This window comes from Chiloscyllium plagiosum, unplaced genomic scaffold, assembly GCF_037043375.1.
Source record: "Chiloscyllium plagiosum isolate Xiang-an unplaced genomic scaffold, Cpla_swu_hap1 HiC_scaffold_20, whole genome shotgun sequence".
NCBI lineage: Eukaryota > Metazoa > Chordata > Chondrichthyes > Orectolobiformes > Hemiscylliidae > Chiloscyllium > Chiloscyllium plagiosum.
This window is the reverse complement of record NW_028270158.1, coordinates 41,909,182-41,925,793: the sequence shown is the minus strand read 5'-3', so window position 1 is coordinate 41,925,793 and position 16,612 is coordinate 41,909,182. Positions and strand designations below refer to the sequence as shown.

Sequence of the window (16,612 nt, the reverse complement as noted above, 5' to 3'; positions counted from 1 at the left end):
GGTGTCAGAGCAGAAGGGATAGGGAGAGAAGGGAAGGGAGGGAGAAGGGGAAAGACAGAGAGAGAGAGAGAGAGAGAGACACACACACACACAGACAGACAGACAATTAGGGAGGAAAGGATGGATTTGCCACTTGTCAGAGAGAGAGAGAGAGAGAGAGAGAGAGAGACAGGCTCTTGAACATCCTTTTATTTGCTCCAAGTTAGACAAAGGCTGAGTCAGACCTAATACTATGAGTTCTGTATGCCCTCTGATTTCAGAAGCCCTCCAGCCTTGTCCCAGGCTTGTAACATTCCATTTTGCAGGCCCAGCAAACATGTTGATAGATCCACAGTTAAATGCATCCAGTCAAACAGTGAGCAGCGCTCTCAGGCCCTGCTCTCAATCCCTCAATGCACAGTCCCCGTCAGTCTTTACTCAGCCCAGCCCAACATCTACTCTAAATCCAGTCCAGCCCTGAGCTTACTCTGGTAAAGCGCCGGGTCTTATTTTCTATCCTTTTCTCAATGATTTTCTTCCATTGCTGGCTGGGGTTGTATGCACCAGAAGTTTCCGATTTCAAGAGCTGAATGGAGGGGCACTCATTGGTTGCTCTTTGGCTGCTGTCAGGCTGGGATAGCTCCTGGGCAGCCAGTGCTAAGACCTAAGGAAAGACAAAACACTCTTCGAAACGTTGTTGAACCAGGAGAAAATTCCCAACAATGCACGAAACTAATTTAAAGTACTAACTTGTGAAGGAGGAAGTTAAACACTCACATCTAGGATGTCCAGACGTTGAGTCAGGCTATAATTCACAGCATAGAATTCTGTGGTAAGATACTGAGTGACCTGCAATAGAGGTAAAAAAGATGAAATACTCATTCCATACGGGAAAGGTCTGACTCTGAACAAACTGCCTATCAAGCTGGGAGGGAGTGGGTAGGAGACAGATCCAGAATGATGATGGTGGTATTGCTTGGAGCAGGGAGACAGCAGGAAGATTGAGGCCCATAGTAAATGGTGGACTCCAGCGAGTGGGATGGGACTAGGGTATTGGGGTAGGGCTCATGGTCGTTAGGAGGGCTGGAGTCCAGGTAGATGAAGACTCTCCTGGTTACACAATGGGAGGAAATACAGTGTCAGAATCCCGAACCAAAAAGGTTACAGGTAGGTCAAGCAGTGGAAAATGTAAAAAGTTTAAGGTCAATGAGAATGAAGCGACGCAAAGCAATGGAATAGTAGACCAATTTTAGCTCAGGTGGGGTCTAAGTAGAGTGAGAACACTGAGTAATTGATTATAATACATGTTAATTATATGTTTAGTGCAGTAACTTCCCTGGACCCCTGGAATGAACAGACTGTGCTTCTTCTCCAGTAGCTTCCCCTGTACTTACAGGAATTGTGTCAGTGACAGTGATTGCCACCAACCCTCCCTGTCGCAATCCCATGAACCCAGAGATGTTAAACTTGTCCTCAAGGTGGAGAAGAACCTTTGTTAACTGCACACTGATCTGCGGAAAAGAATAACAAATAGTACTGACAAACTGAGTCGAATGAGTTTTTCCAAACTATCTTAGGCAGAAAAATCCCGAATACTGCATAAACAGATGGATGTACAATGTTGACTGTGACACCAGATTTTCCTGCTTTTCAAACAGTGCTATTTAAAATCCATACCAACTATCGGAACAGACAAACAGGGCCACAGCTTAATGCACCTCCAATACAGCAGCATTTCCTCAGTACTGATCTCCAAAGGGTAGTGTTCCCTCAGTACTGACCCCCAAATGTATAGCATTCCTTAATATTGGCTCTCCACATTAAAGTTCTCCTTTCTGACAATGTGGCAGTTCCTCAGAAATGACTGTCCAAAAGACAGCAATCCTGTTGTACTGAACCTTGGGCTGTGAATGACTTCTGCAGCGCTGACCCTGCGATAGTACATTTCTTCTATTATTAGACTGGTTTTGTGTTCAAGTGTTTGGTGTGAAGCCCAATTTCACAGCTTCTGATCAAGGTGTCCATCAGTGTAAGGTACCACCCCCACATTTCATAATCAGAAGCTTTCATAATTTTGGTATCAAATCCTATCATCACCACTCCCCTTCTTTCTCCCCGACACCAAACTCTTCCTCACCTCTCTACTCGCAGTTGGATTTTTTCTAATCAAGTTTTCCACAACCTTCAAAGTTATTTCAATTTGTTCTGGATCTGCAGATGTCATCAGGACTGCAAAACAATCAGAAATCAGTGCGCAGGCTAAATGAATAAGACGTTAATGGAGAAAACATACAGTAATCTGACAATACCATTTAATTGGTGGAAAAGCAGCATCAAGAATCTGTTGTCAAAAATGGAAGGGGGGATCAAACCCATCAGATTGGTCACTCAGTGACCCTTTACACACAGGCACTCAGTGTGCCCAACGACAGACACAGTACGTCACTCAGTAACCTCCTTCTCTGGGTATCAGGTTACCTTCTACACTGTCACTGATGTAGACTGGGGCCCGATTCCTTTGCAGCTCAGTGTCAATCGATAGGTCATACGGAATCAGTTCATCATCACTGCAAATAAAGAGTCAGACGTGAGCAGTTGGAGTAATGGTGGGGTGAGATGGGAAGGAGGAGATAGGCCAGGAAACGGACAGAAGGAGAGGTGGATAGAGATAGCCATTCACTTTAATAACAGTACAGAGCTCCTTTAAGCACTTTACTCCTTCTAGGATGAAGTTTAAAAATTAAAATGTCCAGCCTGAGGAGGCAAGAATGTAACCTTCTTTAGTTAAGATAAGAAAAAGACAATGGCTGAGTCTGGAAAGAGATGAAAACTGGATTTACTGACCTGTCAAGTTCAGACGCCGACTCAGAGTCCGGTACCTCCTGCGAGTTCTGTCTGCTCTCCACCGGATTCAGACTGGTCTCCGCCAAGCTCTGTCCACTCTCCAGCTGTGAGCTTTCATCTCTAGAAATAAATGAAAATTCATTTAGGTCCTGGTACCCTTGAATCTGCCCACTGAATTGAGTTTCTTACTCATGAGTAGGTGCCTTAGGTGAAAGTGTAAGAACTTGGCTTCAAAATTGTGGAGGAAATGGGTAAATTCTCACCAGAGGATTCAAAGACTGTGACTGCCAAAAAAATGGTAAGAGTGTGCGGAGTAACAAGCAAAATTTAATGGATTGTTTCCACTTTGAATAATCAAGTTCTGGACTAGTTTACATCTGCACCCCTCCTCTCATTTAACATTTAATACTCAGGGTGTTAAATGATCACTGATTGCAGAAACACTGCACTTCAGAGACAACAACAACTCAAACAGAACGTCAACAGACAGGCAGGTTTATCAGCAGCCTGAGGAAATGTTACACAGCTAACGTTAACTGGAGATGCAGTGAATGAGAAGCTGTACATTTGCAGTACTTTTGTTTGTATTTTGTAGGGTGAATATGTTTTGAACATCGACAGTTCACTTACTTGTGCTGCTGCGGAGGGGCCTCCCAGCTTGAAAGCTGCTTCGGGTTGGACAGTGACTTTAGCTCCCTCAACTCATCATCTTCTGCGTACTGAAGGACAGAATAAAACTATCATGCACCACTATAGAGACAAAGGTGTGATGATTAAAATTCATGCTAGAGCTTAGTTAGTGATTATGAGCTTGATCAGTGTCAAAAACCAAAACAACGGTGGATGCTGGAAATTTGAAACAAAAACAGAAATTGCTGGAGAATCTCAGCAGGTCCGGCAGCATCTGTGGAAAAATCAGAGTTAACATTTCAGGTCCAGTTACTATTCTTCCGAATGATCAATGTCAGGTGTACACACACACTCAAGAGAAGTATACCAATCTCCTGGTATTTAGATGAGAGCTAAGTGACCTTGTAATTAACCTGGATCAATTGCCAGTGTGCAGTGATCCAATTTCTCAGTCTCTGCAATGTGGCAGAAGTCCCACTGTCTGTATGGAGTTTGTAAGTTAGCTGTTGAATCAGAGGAGAAAGTGAGGTCTGCAGATGCTGGAGATCAAAGTTGAAACTTTATTGCTGGAACAGCACAGCAGGTCAGGCAGCATCCAGGGAACAGGAGATTCGACGTTTCGGGCACAGGCCCTTCTTCAGGAATGAGCAGAGAGTGTTCAGCAGGAGAAGATAAAAGGTAGGGAGGAGGGACTTGGAGGAGGGGAGTTGGAAATGTGATAGGTGGAAAGAGGTACCTGGGGTGTGCAGTGAGAGAGGGACTCACTGAAATCTTTGTAGAGAGAGGCAGAGAGCTTCTTCAAGGAAGGCATCCTTGTAAGAGGATTCGCAGTAGGTTGAAATCTTCGAGGAGAAAGTGAGGTCTGCAGATGCTGGAGATCAAAGTTGAAACTTTATTGCTGGAACAGCACAGCAGGTCAGGCAGCATCCAGGGAACAGGAGATTCGACGTTTCGGGCACAGGCCCTTCTTCAGGAATGAGCAGAGAGTGTTCAGCAGGAGAAGATAAAAGGTAGGGAGGAGGGACTTGGAGGAGGGGAGTTGGAAATGTGATAGGTGGAAAGAGGTACCTGGGGTGTGCAGTGAGAGAGGGACTCACTGAAATCTTTGTAGAGAGAGGCAGAGAGCTTAGGACAATGGATTTGAGCATTATCTCAGAATAATCCAGGCTGACACCTCACTGCTGCACCGCAAGGAGTGCTGCTTCTTTGATGACGTGTTACTTATATTCAAATATGGTGACAGAATCCTTCACCAGAACTGTTAGCCTTTTGCTCTTTGCCCACCTCTCTTGAATTATTAAAATGAGGAGCATTCACTGATAAGGCATTTTATAAATTCTACACAGTTTTCCTTTAGCAGAATGTACTGTGTAGGTTCAAATTCAGAAACTTCATTTCTGAAACTCCTCTGATCGCTCACTCTCTCAATATAGCCTAAGTGAGGCAAATGGGTCAAGTGCAAGGTACGTTGGTTTTAGTCTTACAGTGTGGAGAGATTATGGGGCAATATGTTAAACCTCACCAACCCTGTAGCACAAGTTCTCCACATACACAGCCCGCTCTATGTATCCACAGCTTTGAGAGACCTACCTCGAACTTGAGCCTGTGATCCCCAGAGTTCACCCTTGCACTGAGGCATTCCGCAACAGCCATCCCCAGCTGCCGAACACGGGCTATATTGCTGTCCAGATGACACTCCACCCCAGCCATCATCCCAGAGAGAAGCTCTACAAACACACAGCACCAGAGAACATGATACACTGATTAATACATCACCTGCTCACACTGCCCCATCCGTCCCCTCTGTCACGTCAACCTCTCACATGACCAACCTCAACACTTAACTCCCACAATCCAAATACCACCATAAAATCTCATCCCTAGTAACAGTCTGATGAAGTATACAAAGACATTAACACGCAAATATACACCAAGACACCCATGCACACTCCTGTGGGCTAACATGCACTCAAGGCTGACACGCTCAGCCACACCACCGGGGGCCGACATGCTCAGCCACGCTCCCGTGGGCCGACACGCTCAGCCACGCTCCCGTACGCCGACACGCTCCCGTGGGCTGACATGCTCAGCCACGCTCCCGCGGGCCGACACGCTCAGCCACGCTCCCGCGGGCCGACACGCTCAGCCACGCTCCCGCGGGCCGACACGCTCAGCCATGCTCCCGTAGGCCAACACGCTCCCGCGGGCCGACATGCTAAGCCACGCTCCCGCGGGCCGACACGCTCCCGTGGGCCGACATGCTCAGCCACGCTCCCGCGGGCCGACACACTCAGCCACGCTCCCGCGGGCCGACACGCTCAGCCACGCTCCCGTAGACCGACACGCTCCCGTGGGCCAACATGCTCAGCCACGCTCCCGCGGGCCGACACGCTCAGCCACGCTCCCTCGGGCCGACACGCTCCCGTGGGCCAACATGCTCCTGCGGGCCGACACGCTCAGCCACGCTCCAGCGGGCCGACACGCTCCCTTAGGCCGACGCGGGCCGACACGCTCAGCCAGGCTCCCGCGGGCCGACACGCTCAGCCAGGCTCCCGCGGGCCGACACGCTCAGCCACGCTTCCGCGGGCCGACACGCTCAGCCACGCTTCCGCGGGCCGACACGCTCAGCCACGCTGCCGCGGGCCGACACGCTCAGCCACGCTGCCGCGGGCCGACACGCTCAGCCACGCTGCCGCGGGCCGACACGCTCAGCCACGCTGCCGCGGGCCGACACGCTCAGCCACGCTCCCGTGGGCCGACATGCTACCATAGGCCGACACGCTCAGCCACGCTCCAGCGGGCCGACACGCTCAGCCACGCTCCCGCGGGCCGAGACGCTCAGCCACGCTCCCGCGGGCCGAGACGCTCAGCCACGCTCCCGCGGGCCGAGACGCTCAGCCACGCTCCCGCGGGCCGACACGCTCAGCCACGCTCCCGCGGGCCGACACGCTCAGCCACGCTCCCGCGGGCCGACACGCTCAGCCACGCTCCCGCGGGCCGACACGCTCAGCCACGCTCCCGCGGGCCGACACGCTCCCGCGGGCCGACGCGCTCAGCCACGCTCCCGCGGGCCGACGCGCTCAGCCACGCTCCCGCGGGCCGACGCGCTCAGCCACGCTCCCGCGGGCCGACGCGCTCCCGCGGGCCGACACGCTCAGCCACGCTCCCGCGGGCCGGCACGCTCAGCCACGCTCCCGCGGGCCGACATGCTACCATAGGCCGACACGCTCAGCCACGCTCCCGCGGGCCGACACGCTCAGCCACGCTCCCGCGGGCCGGCACGCTCAGCCACGCTCCCGCGGGCCGGCACGCTCAGCCACGCTCCCGCGGGCCGGCACGCTCAGCCACGCTCCCGCGGGCCGACACGCTCCCGCGGGCCGACACGCTCAGCCACGCTCCCGCGGGCCGACACGCTCAGCCTCGCTCCCGCGGGCCGACATGCGCCCGTAGGCTGACACGCTCAGCCAGGCTCCCGCGGGCCGACACGCTCAGCCAGGCTCCTGCGGGCCGACACGCTCAGCCACGCTCCCGCGGGCCGACACGCTCAGCCACGCTCCCGCGGGCCGACACGCTCAGCCACGCTCCCGCGGGCCGACACGCTCAGCCACGCTTCCGCGGGCCGACACGCTCAGCCACGCTGCCGTGGGCCGACACGCTCAGCCACGCTCCCGTGGGCCGACATGCTACCGTAGGCCGACACGCTCAGCCACGCTCCAGTCGGCCGACATGCTCAGCCACGCTTCCGCGGGCCGACACGCTCAGCCACGCTGCCGTGGGCCGACACGCTCAGCCACGCTGCCGTGGACCGACACGCTCAGCCACGCTCCCGTGGGCCGACATGCTACCGTAGGCCGACACGCTCAGCCACGCTCCAGTGGGCCGACACGCTCAACCACGCTCCCGCGGGCCGAGACGCTCAGCCACGCTCCCGCGGGCCGACACGCTCAGCCACGCTCCCGCGGGCCGACACGCTCAGCCACGCTCCCGCGGGCCGACACGCTCAGCCACGCTCCCGCGGGCCGACACGCTCAGCCACGCTCCCGCGGGCCGACACGCTCCCGCGGGCCGACGCGCTCAGCCACGCTCCCGCGGGCCGACGCGCTCAGCCACGCTCCCGCGGGCCGACGCGCTCAGCCACGCTCCCGCAGGCCGACGCGCTCAGCCACGCTCCCGCAGGCCGACACGCTCAGCCACGCTCCTGCAGGCCGACGCGCTCCCGCGGGCCGACACGCTCAGCCACGCTCCCGCGGGCCGACGCGCTCAGCCACGCTCCCGCGGGCCGACGCGCTCAGCCACGCTCCCGCGGGCCGACGCGCTCAGCCACGCTCCCGCGGGCCGACGCGCTCAGCCACGCTCCCGCGGGCCGACGCGCTCAGCCACGCTCCCGCGGGCCGACGCGCTCAGCCACGCTCCCGCGGGCCGACGCGCTCAGCCACGCTCCCGCGGGCCGACGCGCTCCCGTGGGCAGACACGCTCAGCCATGCTCCCGTAGGCCAACACGCTCCCGTGGGCCGACACGCTCAGCCACGCTCCCGTAGGCCGACACGCTCCCGCAGGCCGACACGCTCCCGCAGGCCGACACGCTCCCGCAGGCCGACACGCTCTGCCATGCTCCCGTAGGCCGACACGCTCCAGTGGGCAGACACGCTCAGCCATGCTCCCGCGGGCCGACACGCTCCCGTGGGCCGACACGCTCAGCCATGCTCCCGTAGGCCGACACGCACCCGTGGGCCAACACGCTCAGCCACGCTCCCGCGGGCCAACACGCTCCCACGGGCCAACACGCTCAGCCACGCTCCCGCGGGCCGACACGGTCAGCCATGCTCCCGCGGGCCGACACACTCCCGTAGGCCGAAACGCTCAGCCTCGCTCCTGTAGGCCGACACGCTCCCGCGGGCCGACACGCTCCCGCGGGCCGACACGCTCAGCCATGCTCCCGTAGGCCGACACGCTCCCGTGGGCCGACACGCTCAGCCACGCTCCCGTAGGCCGACACGCTCCCGCGGGCCGACACGCTCAGCCATGCTCCCGTAGGCCGACATGCTCCCGTGGACCGACACGCTCAGCCACGCTCCCGCAGGCCGACACGCTCCCGCAGGCCGACACGCTCCCGCAGGCCGACACGCTCCCGCAGGCCGACACGCTCTGCCATGCTCCCGTAGGCCGACACGCTCCAGTGGGCAGACACGCTCAGCCATGCTCCCGCGGGCCGACACGCTCCCGTGGGCCGACACGCTCAGCCATGCTCCCGTAGGCCGACACGCACCCGTGGGCCAACACGCTCAGCCACGCTCCCGCGGGCCAACACGCTCCCACGGGCCAACACGCTCAGCCACGCTCCCGCGGGCCGACACGCTCAGCCACGCTCCCGTGGGCCGACACGCTCCCGTGGGCCGACATGCACCCACAGATTGTCTCACTCCTACTGCTGTCCCTCGTCCACACAAACCTGTTTTGTGTTCCTGTATCTCCGAGTCTGAGAGTTCTGCAATGATGATGACAATGGCTTTGCTGATGTAGAGCTGTTGTTCTATAGGGGTGTGTCTCAGAGCACTGCTGTTACTCCAAGTCTCCAACAACTTCTTAAGCACCTGGCAAAGACATAAAACCCAAGGCCAGTTCAAGGAGCTTATGTAATTCCTATGCTTCATTATAATGTTGGGACTTAGGAGCTACTGTCTCAGCTCCAGAATGTACATCAAACAGGGGAGCTGCTGCTGCGAATACGAACTACACTCCATGCTTCTCTCTCCACCTCACCAATGGCTAAAGATTCAAGATGACAGGATTACCACTGTTTTGATCCAGAGATTCTCCATGATGCCCCAAGATACTGCAACCATCCCAACAATCAGAAACCCACTACCCAGAAAGGCTGTGTAATACCTTTGCCTCCACTCACCTCAATCAATAAGCAGCCTCGAGACTTCTCACCGGCCAGATATCCCAGCAAGTTTTGTAACACAGATGTCTGCACCAATCACAGAGATAATATCAGACATGCTCCGAGACAGTAACAGTAAACACTGCCCCTGCAGAAACTCCTCCGTCCATCCTCCACCCTATAAATTTCAATGTCTTCAATACAAACCAACTTCCCTCACACCGAAACGAAAAATGTCATGGTGTGGACGTATAAAGTTTCAATCCCTGTTATCACCTGACATATTACCCCCCAAACTCTCTCCTCTCATACACATTATGTTGATGCTCTCCTTTGTTCCCGAGTCAGTACACACCTTGAGCTGATACTGCAAGAGTAGGAATTTGTGAGTTAGAACAAAATTGGCCTTCTTGTTCTTCAGCACGATGTTGCCTAGCAACCTTGAGAGCACATTCGGCCTACCAGACAAAAAGTAGAAGTTTAAAAACAAATTACAAGTGTGCATTCCCATTAAGGAGGAGAAAGTGAGGACTGCAGATGCTGGAGATCAGGGCTGAAAAATGTGTTGCTGGAAAAGCGCTGCAGGTCAGGCAGCATCCAAGGAGCAGGAGAATCGATGTTTCGGGCATAAGCTCTTCTTCAGGCTTATGCCCGAAACGTCGATTCGCCTGCTCCTTGGATGCTGCCTGAACTGCTGCGTTTTCAGCTCTGCAGTCCCATTAAGCAATGTATAATGACCAGTTGTATAGGATCTTGTGTATCTAACTTAGAAGGAAGATGGGACCTTGGATCAACAGCTCACCCAACGTTCAGCCCCTCCGACAGTACGGCACCACCCCAGTACCACCCCTCCGACAGTGTGGCGCGCCCCAGTACCACCCCTCCGACAATGTGGCGCGCCCAAGTACCGCCCCCCCTACGCTGTGGCCCCGGCCCAGTACCTCCCCTCTGACAGTGCGACCCCGCCCCAGTACCTCTCCTCCAACAGTGCGGCACCGCCCCAGTACCACCCCTCCGAGAGTGTGGCACCATCCCAGTACTGCCCCTCTGACAGTGTGGTACCGTCCCAGTACCGCCCCTCTGACAGTGTGGCACCGCCCCAGTACTGCCCCTCTGACAGTGTGGTACCGTCCCAGTACCGCCCCTCCGACAGTGTGGCACCGCCCCAGTACTGCCCCTCTGACAGTGCGGTACCGTCCCAGTACCTCTCCTCCAACAGTGCGGCACCGCCCCCGTACCACCCCTCCGACAGTGTGGCACCGCCCAAGTACCGCCCCCCCCACGCTGTGGCCCCGCCCCAGTACCTCCCCTCCGACAGTGTGGCACCACCCCAGTACTGCCCCTCCGACAGTGTGGTGCCACCCCAGTACTGCCCCTCTGACAGTGTGGCGCCACCCCAGTACTGCCCCTCTGACAGTGTGGTACCGTCCCAGTATCGCCCCTCCGACAGTGCGGCACCGCCCCAGTACTGCCCCTCCGACAGTGCGGTACCGTCCCAGTACTGCCCCTCCGACAGTGTGGCACCGCCCCAGTACTGCCCCTCCGACAGTGCGGTACCATCCCCGTACAGCCCCTCTGACAGTGCGGTACCATCCCCGTACTGCCCCTCCGACAGTGTGGCACCGTCTCAGTACCGCCCCTCCGACAGTGTGGCACCGTCCCAGTACCGCCCCTCCGACAGTGCGGCCCCGCCCCAGTACCGCTCCTCCGACAGTGTGGCACCACCCCAGTACTTCCCCTCTGACAGTGTGGCACCACCCCAGTACTTCCCCTGTGACAGTGCGGCGCCACCCCAGGACTGCCCCTCTGACAGTGCGGTACCGTCCCAGTACTACCCCTCTGACAGTGTAGCACCGCCTCAGTACTGTCCCTCTGACAGTGATTTGCCACTCCCCACCCCACCCCCACCATATTGCCCCGCCGACATTGCGGTGCTGCCCCAGTACCGCTCCTCTGACAGTGTGGTGCTGCCCCAATACCGCTCCTCCGACAGTGCGGCCCCGCCCCAGTACCGCTCCTCCGACAGTGTGGCACCACCCCAGTACTTCCCCTCTGACAGTGTGGCACCACCCCAGTACTTCCCCTGTGACAGTGCGGCGCCACCCCAGGACTGCCCCTCTGACAGTGCGGTACCGTCCCAGTACTACCCCTCTGACAGTGTAGCACCGCCTCAGTACTGTCCCTCTGACAGTGATTTGCCACTCCCCACCCCACCCCCACCATATTGCCCCGCCGACATTGCGGTGCTGCCCCAGTACCGCTCCTCTGACAGTGTGGTGCTGCCCCAATACCGCTCCTCCAACAGTGCGGCGCCGCCCCAGTACTGCCCCTCCGACAGTGTAGCACTATCTTTGTACTACAGTGAGCATTTCAGGCTGAATTCTCCACAATGGCTCTTGTAACCATGTGGTGTCAATGATGTCAGAGTTGCCACTGAGCCATGGCTGAAAGTTGGTTTGTAGCAAACTGCTTGTAATTGTTGTATTTAAGTTGGGAAAGCTAGTTCAGTTGGTCTACTCTCAGGATCTCTGATCAATGTTCTATGAAGTCCACATTTACCCTGCTGATAACCGGACAAAACCCGAAACTACGTTCTCCATCCAACGTTCAGGCACATTCTCCACTAATCGCCAACTGATTCGCTGCCAAATACAATCCGATTGCGTAAGAATAGTGAGTCTTGGCACTAATACACGTAGAACCGCATCTGAAAGAGTCAATTAAACCAGTAAGTAAGCAAATGATAGTAAAGGATAAGATGAATAGACTAAATTGTCTGTGTTAATTCAAGTTAGAGTTTTATAATCACACAATTCAAATACAGACATCACCAAGGACTGCTGTACTTCCCTTCACTAGACAACACTTCAAAAATCAAACCTCCATCACGGCTTTAAAGAGACAAGTTCCAGATATCCATTAGTGAAAACAACTTTGTGATTTCACAGCCCAGCAACTTGCTGAACTTTAAGATGACATGTTCCTAATTCTGGACTCCCCTCAGAGGAAACAGTTTCTATCTGCTCCTTTGTAATTGTATACAACTCCATCAAATCACTCTTCAAATTTTCTCATGTTCCTGGGTTTCTGTGAAAAATATTATGATCTAACTTCTGCCAATACATTCTTTTGTAATGTATTAACCAGCCCTAGCCATCACTACCTGCCTATTTACATGAATTAAACTTAATTCTTGGATAACCTAAAAGACCTTAATCAAACCTTCCCTGAGCTGATTCTTTTGGAAAGTCAATGGCCCAACTGTCCTCACCCACTGCAAAACCCAAAAATTGCTAAACAGGGAAGTGATCTGATATTCCTCCCCAGTGCTTCTGTCTTAGGTGTTATAGAGTCATAGAGATGTACAGCATGGAAACAGACCCTTCGGTCCAACCCGTTTATGCCGACCAGATATCCCAACCCAATCTAGTCCCACCTGCCAGCACCTGGCCCATATCCCTCCAAACCCTTCCTATTCATACACCCATCCAAATGCCTCTTAAATGTTGCAATTGTACTAGCCTCCACCACATCCTCTGGCAGCTCATTCCATACATGTACCACTCTCTGCGTGAAAACATTGTCCCGTAGGTCTCTTTTATATCTTTGCCCTCTCACCCTAAACCTATGCCCTCTAGTTCTGGAATCCCCGACCCCAGGGAAAAGACTTTGCCTATTTACCCTACCCATGCCCCTCATAATTTTGTAAACCTGTTTAAGGTCACTCCTCAGCCTCCGATGCTCCAGGGAAAACAGCACTAACCTATTCAATCTCTCCCCATAGCTCAAATCCTCCAACCCTGGCAACATCCTTATAAATCTTTTCTGAACTCTTTCACATTTCACAACATCTTTCTGATAGGAAGGAGACCAGAATTGCATGTAATATTCCAACAGTGGCCTAACCAATGTCCTGTATAGCCGCAACATGAACTCCCAACTCCCCTACTCAATACTCTGACCAATAAAGGAAAGCATACCAAACGCTTTCTTCACTATCCTATCTACCTGCGACTCCACTTTCAAGGAGCTATGAACCTGCACTCCAAGGTCTCTTTGTTCAGCAACACTCCCTAGGACCTTACCATTAAGTGTATAAGTCCTGCTTAGATTTGCTCTCCCAAAATGCAGCACCTCGCATTTATTAGATTAGATTAGATTAGATTACTTACACTGTGGAAACAGGCCCTTCGGCCCAACAAGTCCACACCAACCCGTCGAAGAGCACCCACCCAGACCCATTCCCCTACATTTACCCCTGCACCTAACACTACGGGCAAATTATCATGGCCAATTCACCTAACCTGCTCATTTTTGGACTGTGGGAGGAAACTGGAGCACCCGGAGGAAACCCACGCAGACACGATGAGAATGTGTGGAGCTTGCACAGTCAGTCGCCTGAATTAAACTCTCCATCTGCCTCTTCTCAGCCCATTGGCCCATCTGGTCAAGATCCTGTTGTAATTTGAGGTAACCCTCTTCGCTGTCCACTACACCTCCAATTTTGGTGTCATCTGCAAACTGTACCTCTTATGCTCGCATCCAAATCATTTATGTAAATGACAAAAAGTAGAGGACCCAGCACCGACCCTTGTGGCACACCACTGGTCACAGGCCTCCAGTCTGAAAAACAAACCTCCACCTGTATCCAAATGGCTAGTTCTCCCTGTATTCCATGAGGTCTAACCTTGCTAATCAGTTTCCCATGGGGAACCTTGTCGAACGCTTTACTGAAGTCCATACAGATCACATCTACTGCTCTGCCCTCATCAATCCTCTTTGTTACTTCCTCAAAAAACTCAATCAAGTTTGTGAGACATGATTCCCTATGCACAAAGCCAAGTTGACTACCCCATGTCAGTCCTTGCCTTTCTAAATACATGTACATCTTGTCCCTCAGGATTCCCTCCAACAACTTGCCCATCACCAACGTCACTGGTCTATAGTTCCCTGGCTTGTCTTTACTGCCCTTCTTAAACAGTGGCACCACATTAGCCAACCTCCAATCTCCCGGCACCTCACCTGTGACTATCGATGATACAAATATCTCAGCAAAAGGCCCAGCAATTACTTCTCTAGCTTCCCACAGAGTTCAAGGGTACACCTGATCAGGTCCTGGAGATTTATCCACCTTTACCCGTTTCAAGACATCCAGTAATTTCTCCTCTGTAATATGGACATTTTTCAAGATGTCACCATCTATTTCCCTACAGTCTATATCTTCCATATCCTTTTCCACAGTAAATACTGATGCAAAATACTCATTTAGTATCTCCCCCATTTTCTGTGGCTCCACACAAAGGCTGCCTTGCTGACCTTTGAGAGACCCTATTTTCTCCCTAGTTACCCTTTTGTCATAGAACATAGAACAATACAGCACAGAACAGGCCCTTCGGCCCACGATGTTGTGCCGAACATTTGTCCTAGCTTAAACACCTATCCATGTACCTATCCAATTGCCACTTAAAGGTCGCCAATGATTCTGACTCTGCCACTCCCACAGGCAGCGCATTCCATGCCCCCACCACTCTCTGGGTAAAGAACCTACCCCTGACATCCCCCCTATACCTTCCACCCTTCACCTTAAATTTATGTCCCCTTGTAACACTCTGTTGTACCCGGGGAAAAAGTCTCTGACTGTCTACCCTATTTATTCCCCTGATCATCTTATAAATCTCTATCAAGTCACCCCTCATCCTTCGCCGTTCCAATGAGAAAACGCCTAGCACTCTCAACCTATCCTCGTACGACCTATTCTCCATTCCAGGCAACATCCTGGTAAATCTCCCCTGCACCCTCTCCAAAGCTTCCACATCTTTCCTAAAGAGAGGCGACCAGAACTGCACACAGTACTCCAAATGTGGCCTAACCAAGGTCCTGTATAGCTGCAACATCACTTCACGACTCTTGAATTCAATCCCTCTGCTAATGAACGCCAATACACTATAGGCCTTCTTACAAGCTCTATCCACCTGAGTGGCAACTTTCATAGATCTATGAACATAGACCCCAAGATCCCTCTGTTCCTCCACCTTACTAAGAACCCTACCATTAACCCTGTATTCCGCATTCTTATTTGTCCTTCCAAAGTGGACAACCTCACACTTGACAGGATTGAACTCCATCTGCCACTCCTCAGCCCAGCTTTGCATCATATCTAAGTCCCTTTGCAGTCGACAACAGCCCTCCTCACTATCCACAACTCCACCAATCTTCGTATCATCTGCAAATTTACTGACCCACTCTTCGACTCCCTCTTCCAAGTCATTAATAAAAATTACAAACAGCAGAGGACCCAGAACTGATCCCTGCGGAACTCCACTTGTAACTGGGCTGAATATTTACCATCTACCACCACTCTCTGACTTCGACCGATTAGCCAGTTTTCTATCCAACTGGCCAAATTTCCCTCTATCCCATGCCTCCTGACTTTCCGCATAAGCCTACCATGGGGAACCTTATCAAGTGCCTTACTAAAATCCATGTACACTACATCCACTGCTCTACCCTCATCCATATGCTTGGTCACCTCCTCAAAGAATTCAATAAGACTTGTAAGGCAAGACCTACCCCTCACAAATCCGTGCTGGCTGTCCCTAATCAAGCAGTGTCTTTCCAGATACTCATAAATCCTATCCCTCAGTACCCTTTCCATTACTTTGCCTACCAGCGAAGTAAGACTAACTGGCCTGTAATTCTCAGGGTTATCCCTATTCCCTTTTTTGAACAGGGGCACAACATTCGCCATTCTCCAGTCCCCTGGTACCACCCCCGTTGACAGTGAAGACGAAAAGATCATTGCCAACGGTTCTGCAATTTCCTCTCTTGCTTCCCACATAATCCTAGGATATATCCCGTCAGGCCCGGGGGACTTGTCTATCCTCAAGTTTTTCAAAATGCCCAACACATCTTCCTTCCTAACAAGTATCGCCTCTAGCTTATCAGTCCGTTTGATACCCTCCTCTTCAACAATACAGTCCCTCTCATTTGTAAATACTGAAGAAAAGTATTCATTCAAGACCTCTCCTATCTCTTCCGACTCAGTACACAATCTCCCACTACTGTCCTTGATCGGACCTACCCTCGTTCTTGTCATTCTCATGTTTCTCACATACGCAGAAAAGGCCTTGGGGTTATCCTTGATCCTACCTGCCAAAGATTTTTCATGCTCTCTCTTTGCTCTCCTAATCCCTTTCTTCAGCTCCCTCCTGGCTATCCTGTATCCCTCCAACTCTCTGTCTGAACCTGGTTTCCTCAACCTTACGTAAGCCTCCT

At 53.3% G+C, this 16,612-nt stretch overlaps 1 protein-coding gene across 4 annotated transcripts in view; it reads right to left on the bottom strand.

Annotated features, from left to right (window-relative positions):
• Positions 1-16,612, bottom strand: part of telo2 (TEL2, telomere maintenance 2, homolog (S. cerevisiae)) — a 36,975-nt gene that overhangs the window by 12,629 nt on the left and 7,734 nt on the right. For all 4 annotated transcript variants that reach the window (XM_043711496.2, XM_043711494.2, XM_087997868.1 and 1 more), the window contains 12 exons: positions 11,897-12,044; positions 9,693-9,795; positions 9,356-9,424; positions 8,903-9,044; positions 5,044-5,180; positions 3,454-3,542; positions 2,824-2,943; positions 2,458-2,546; positions 2,117-2,208; positions 1,374-1,490; positions 757-828; positions 467-643 (listed from right to left, as the gene is read on the bottom strand). In XM_043711496.2, coding sequence (XP_043567431.2) covers positions 467-643; positions 757-828; positions 1,374-1,490; positions 2,117-2,208; positions 2,458-2,546; positions 2,824-2,943; positions 3,454-3,542; positions 5,044-5,180; positions 8,903-9,044; positions 9,356-9,424; positions 9,693-9,795; positions 11,897-12,044 — 1,355 coding nt within the window. The remainder of the gene's footprint in view (positions 1-466; positions 644-756; positions 829-1,373; positions 1,491-2,116; positions 2,209-2,457; positions 2,547-2,823; positions 2,944-3,453; positions 3,543-5,043; positions 5,181-8,902; positions 9,045-9,355; positions 9,425-9,692; positions 9,796-11,896; positions 12,045-16,612) is intronic.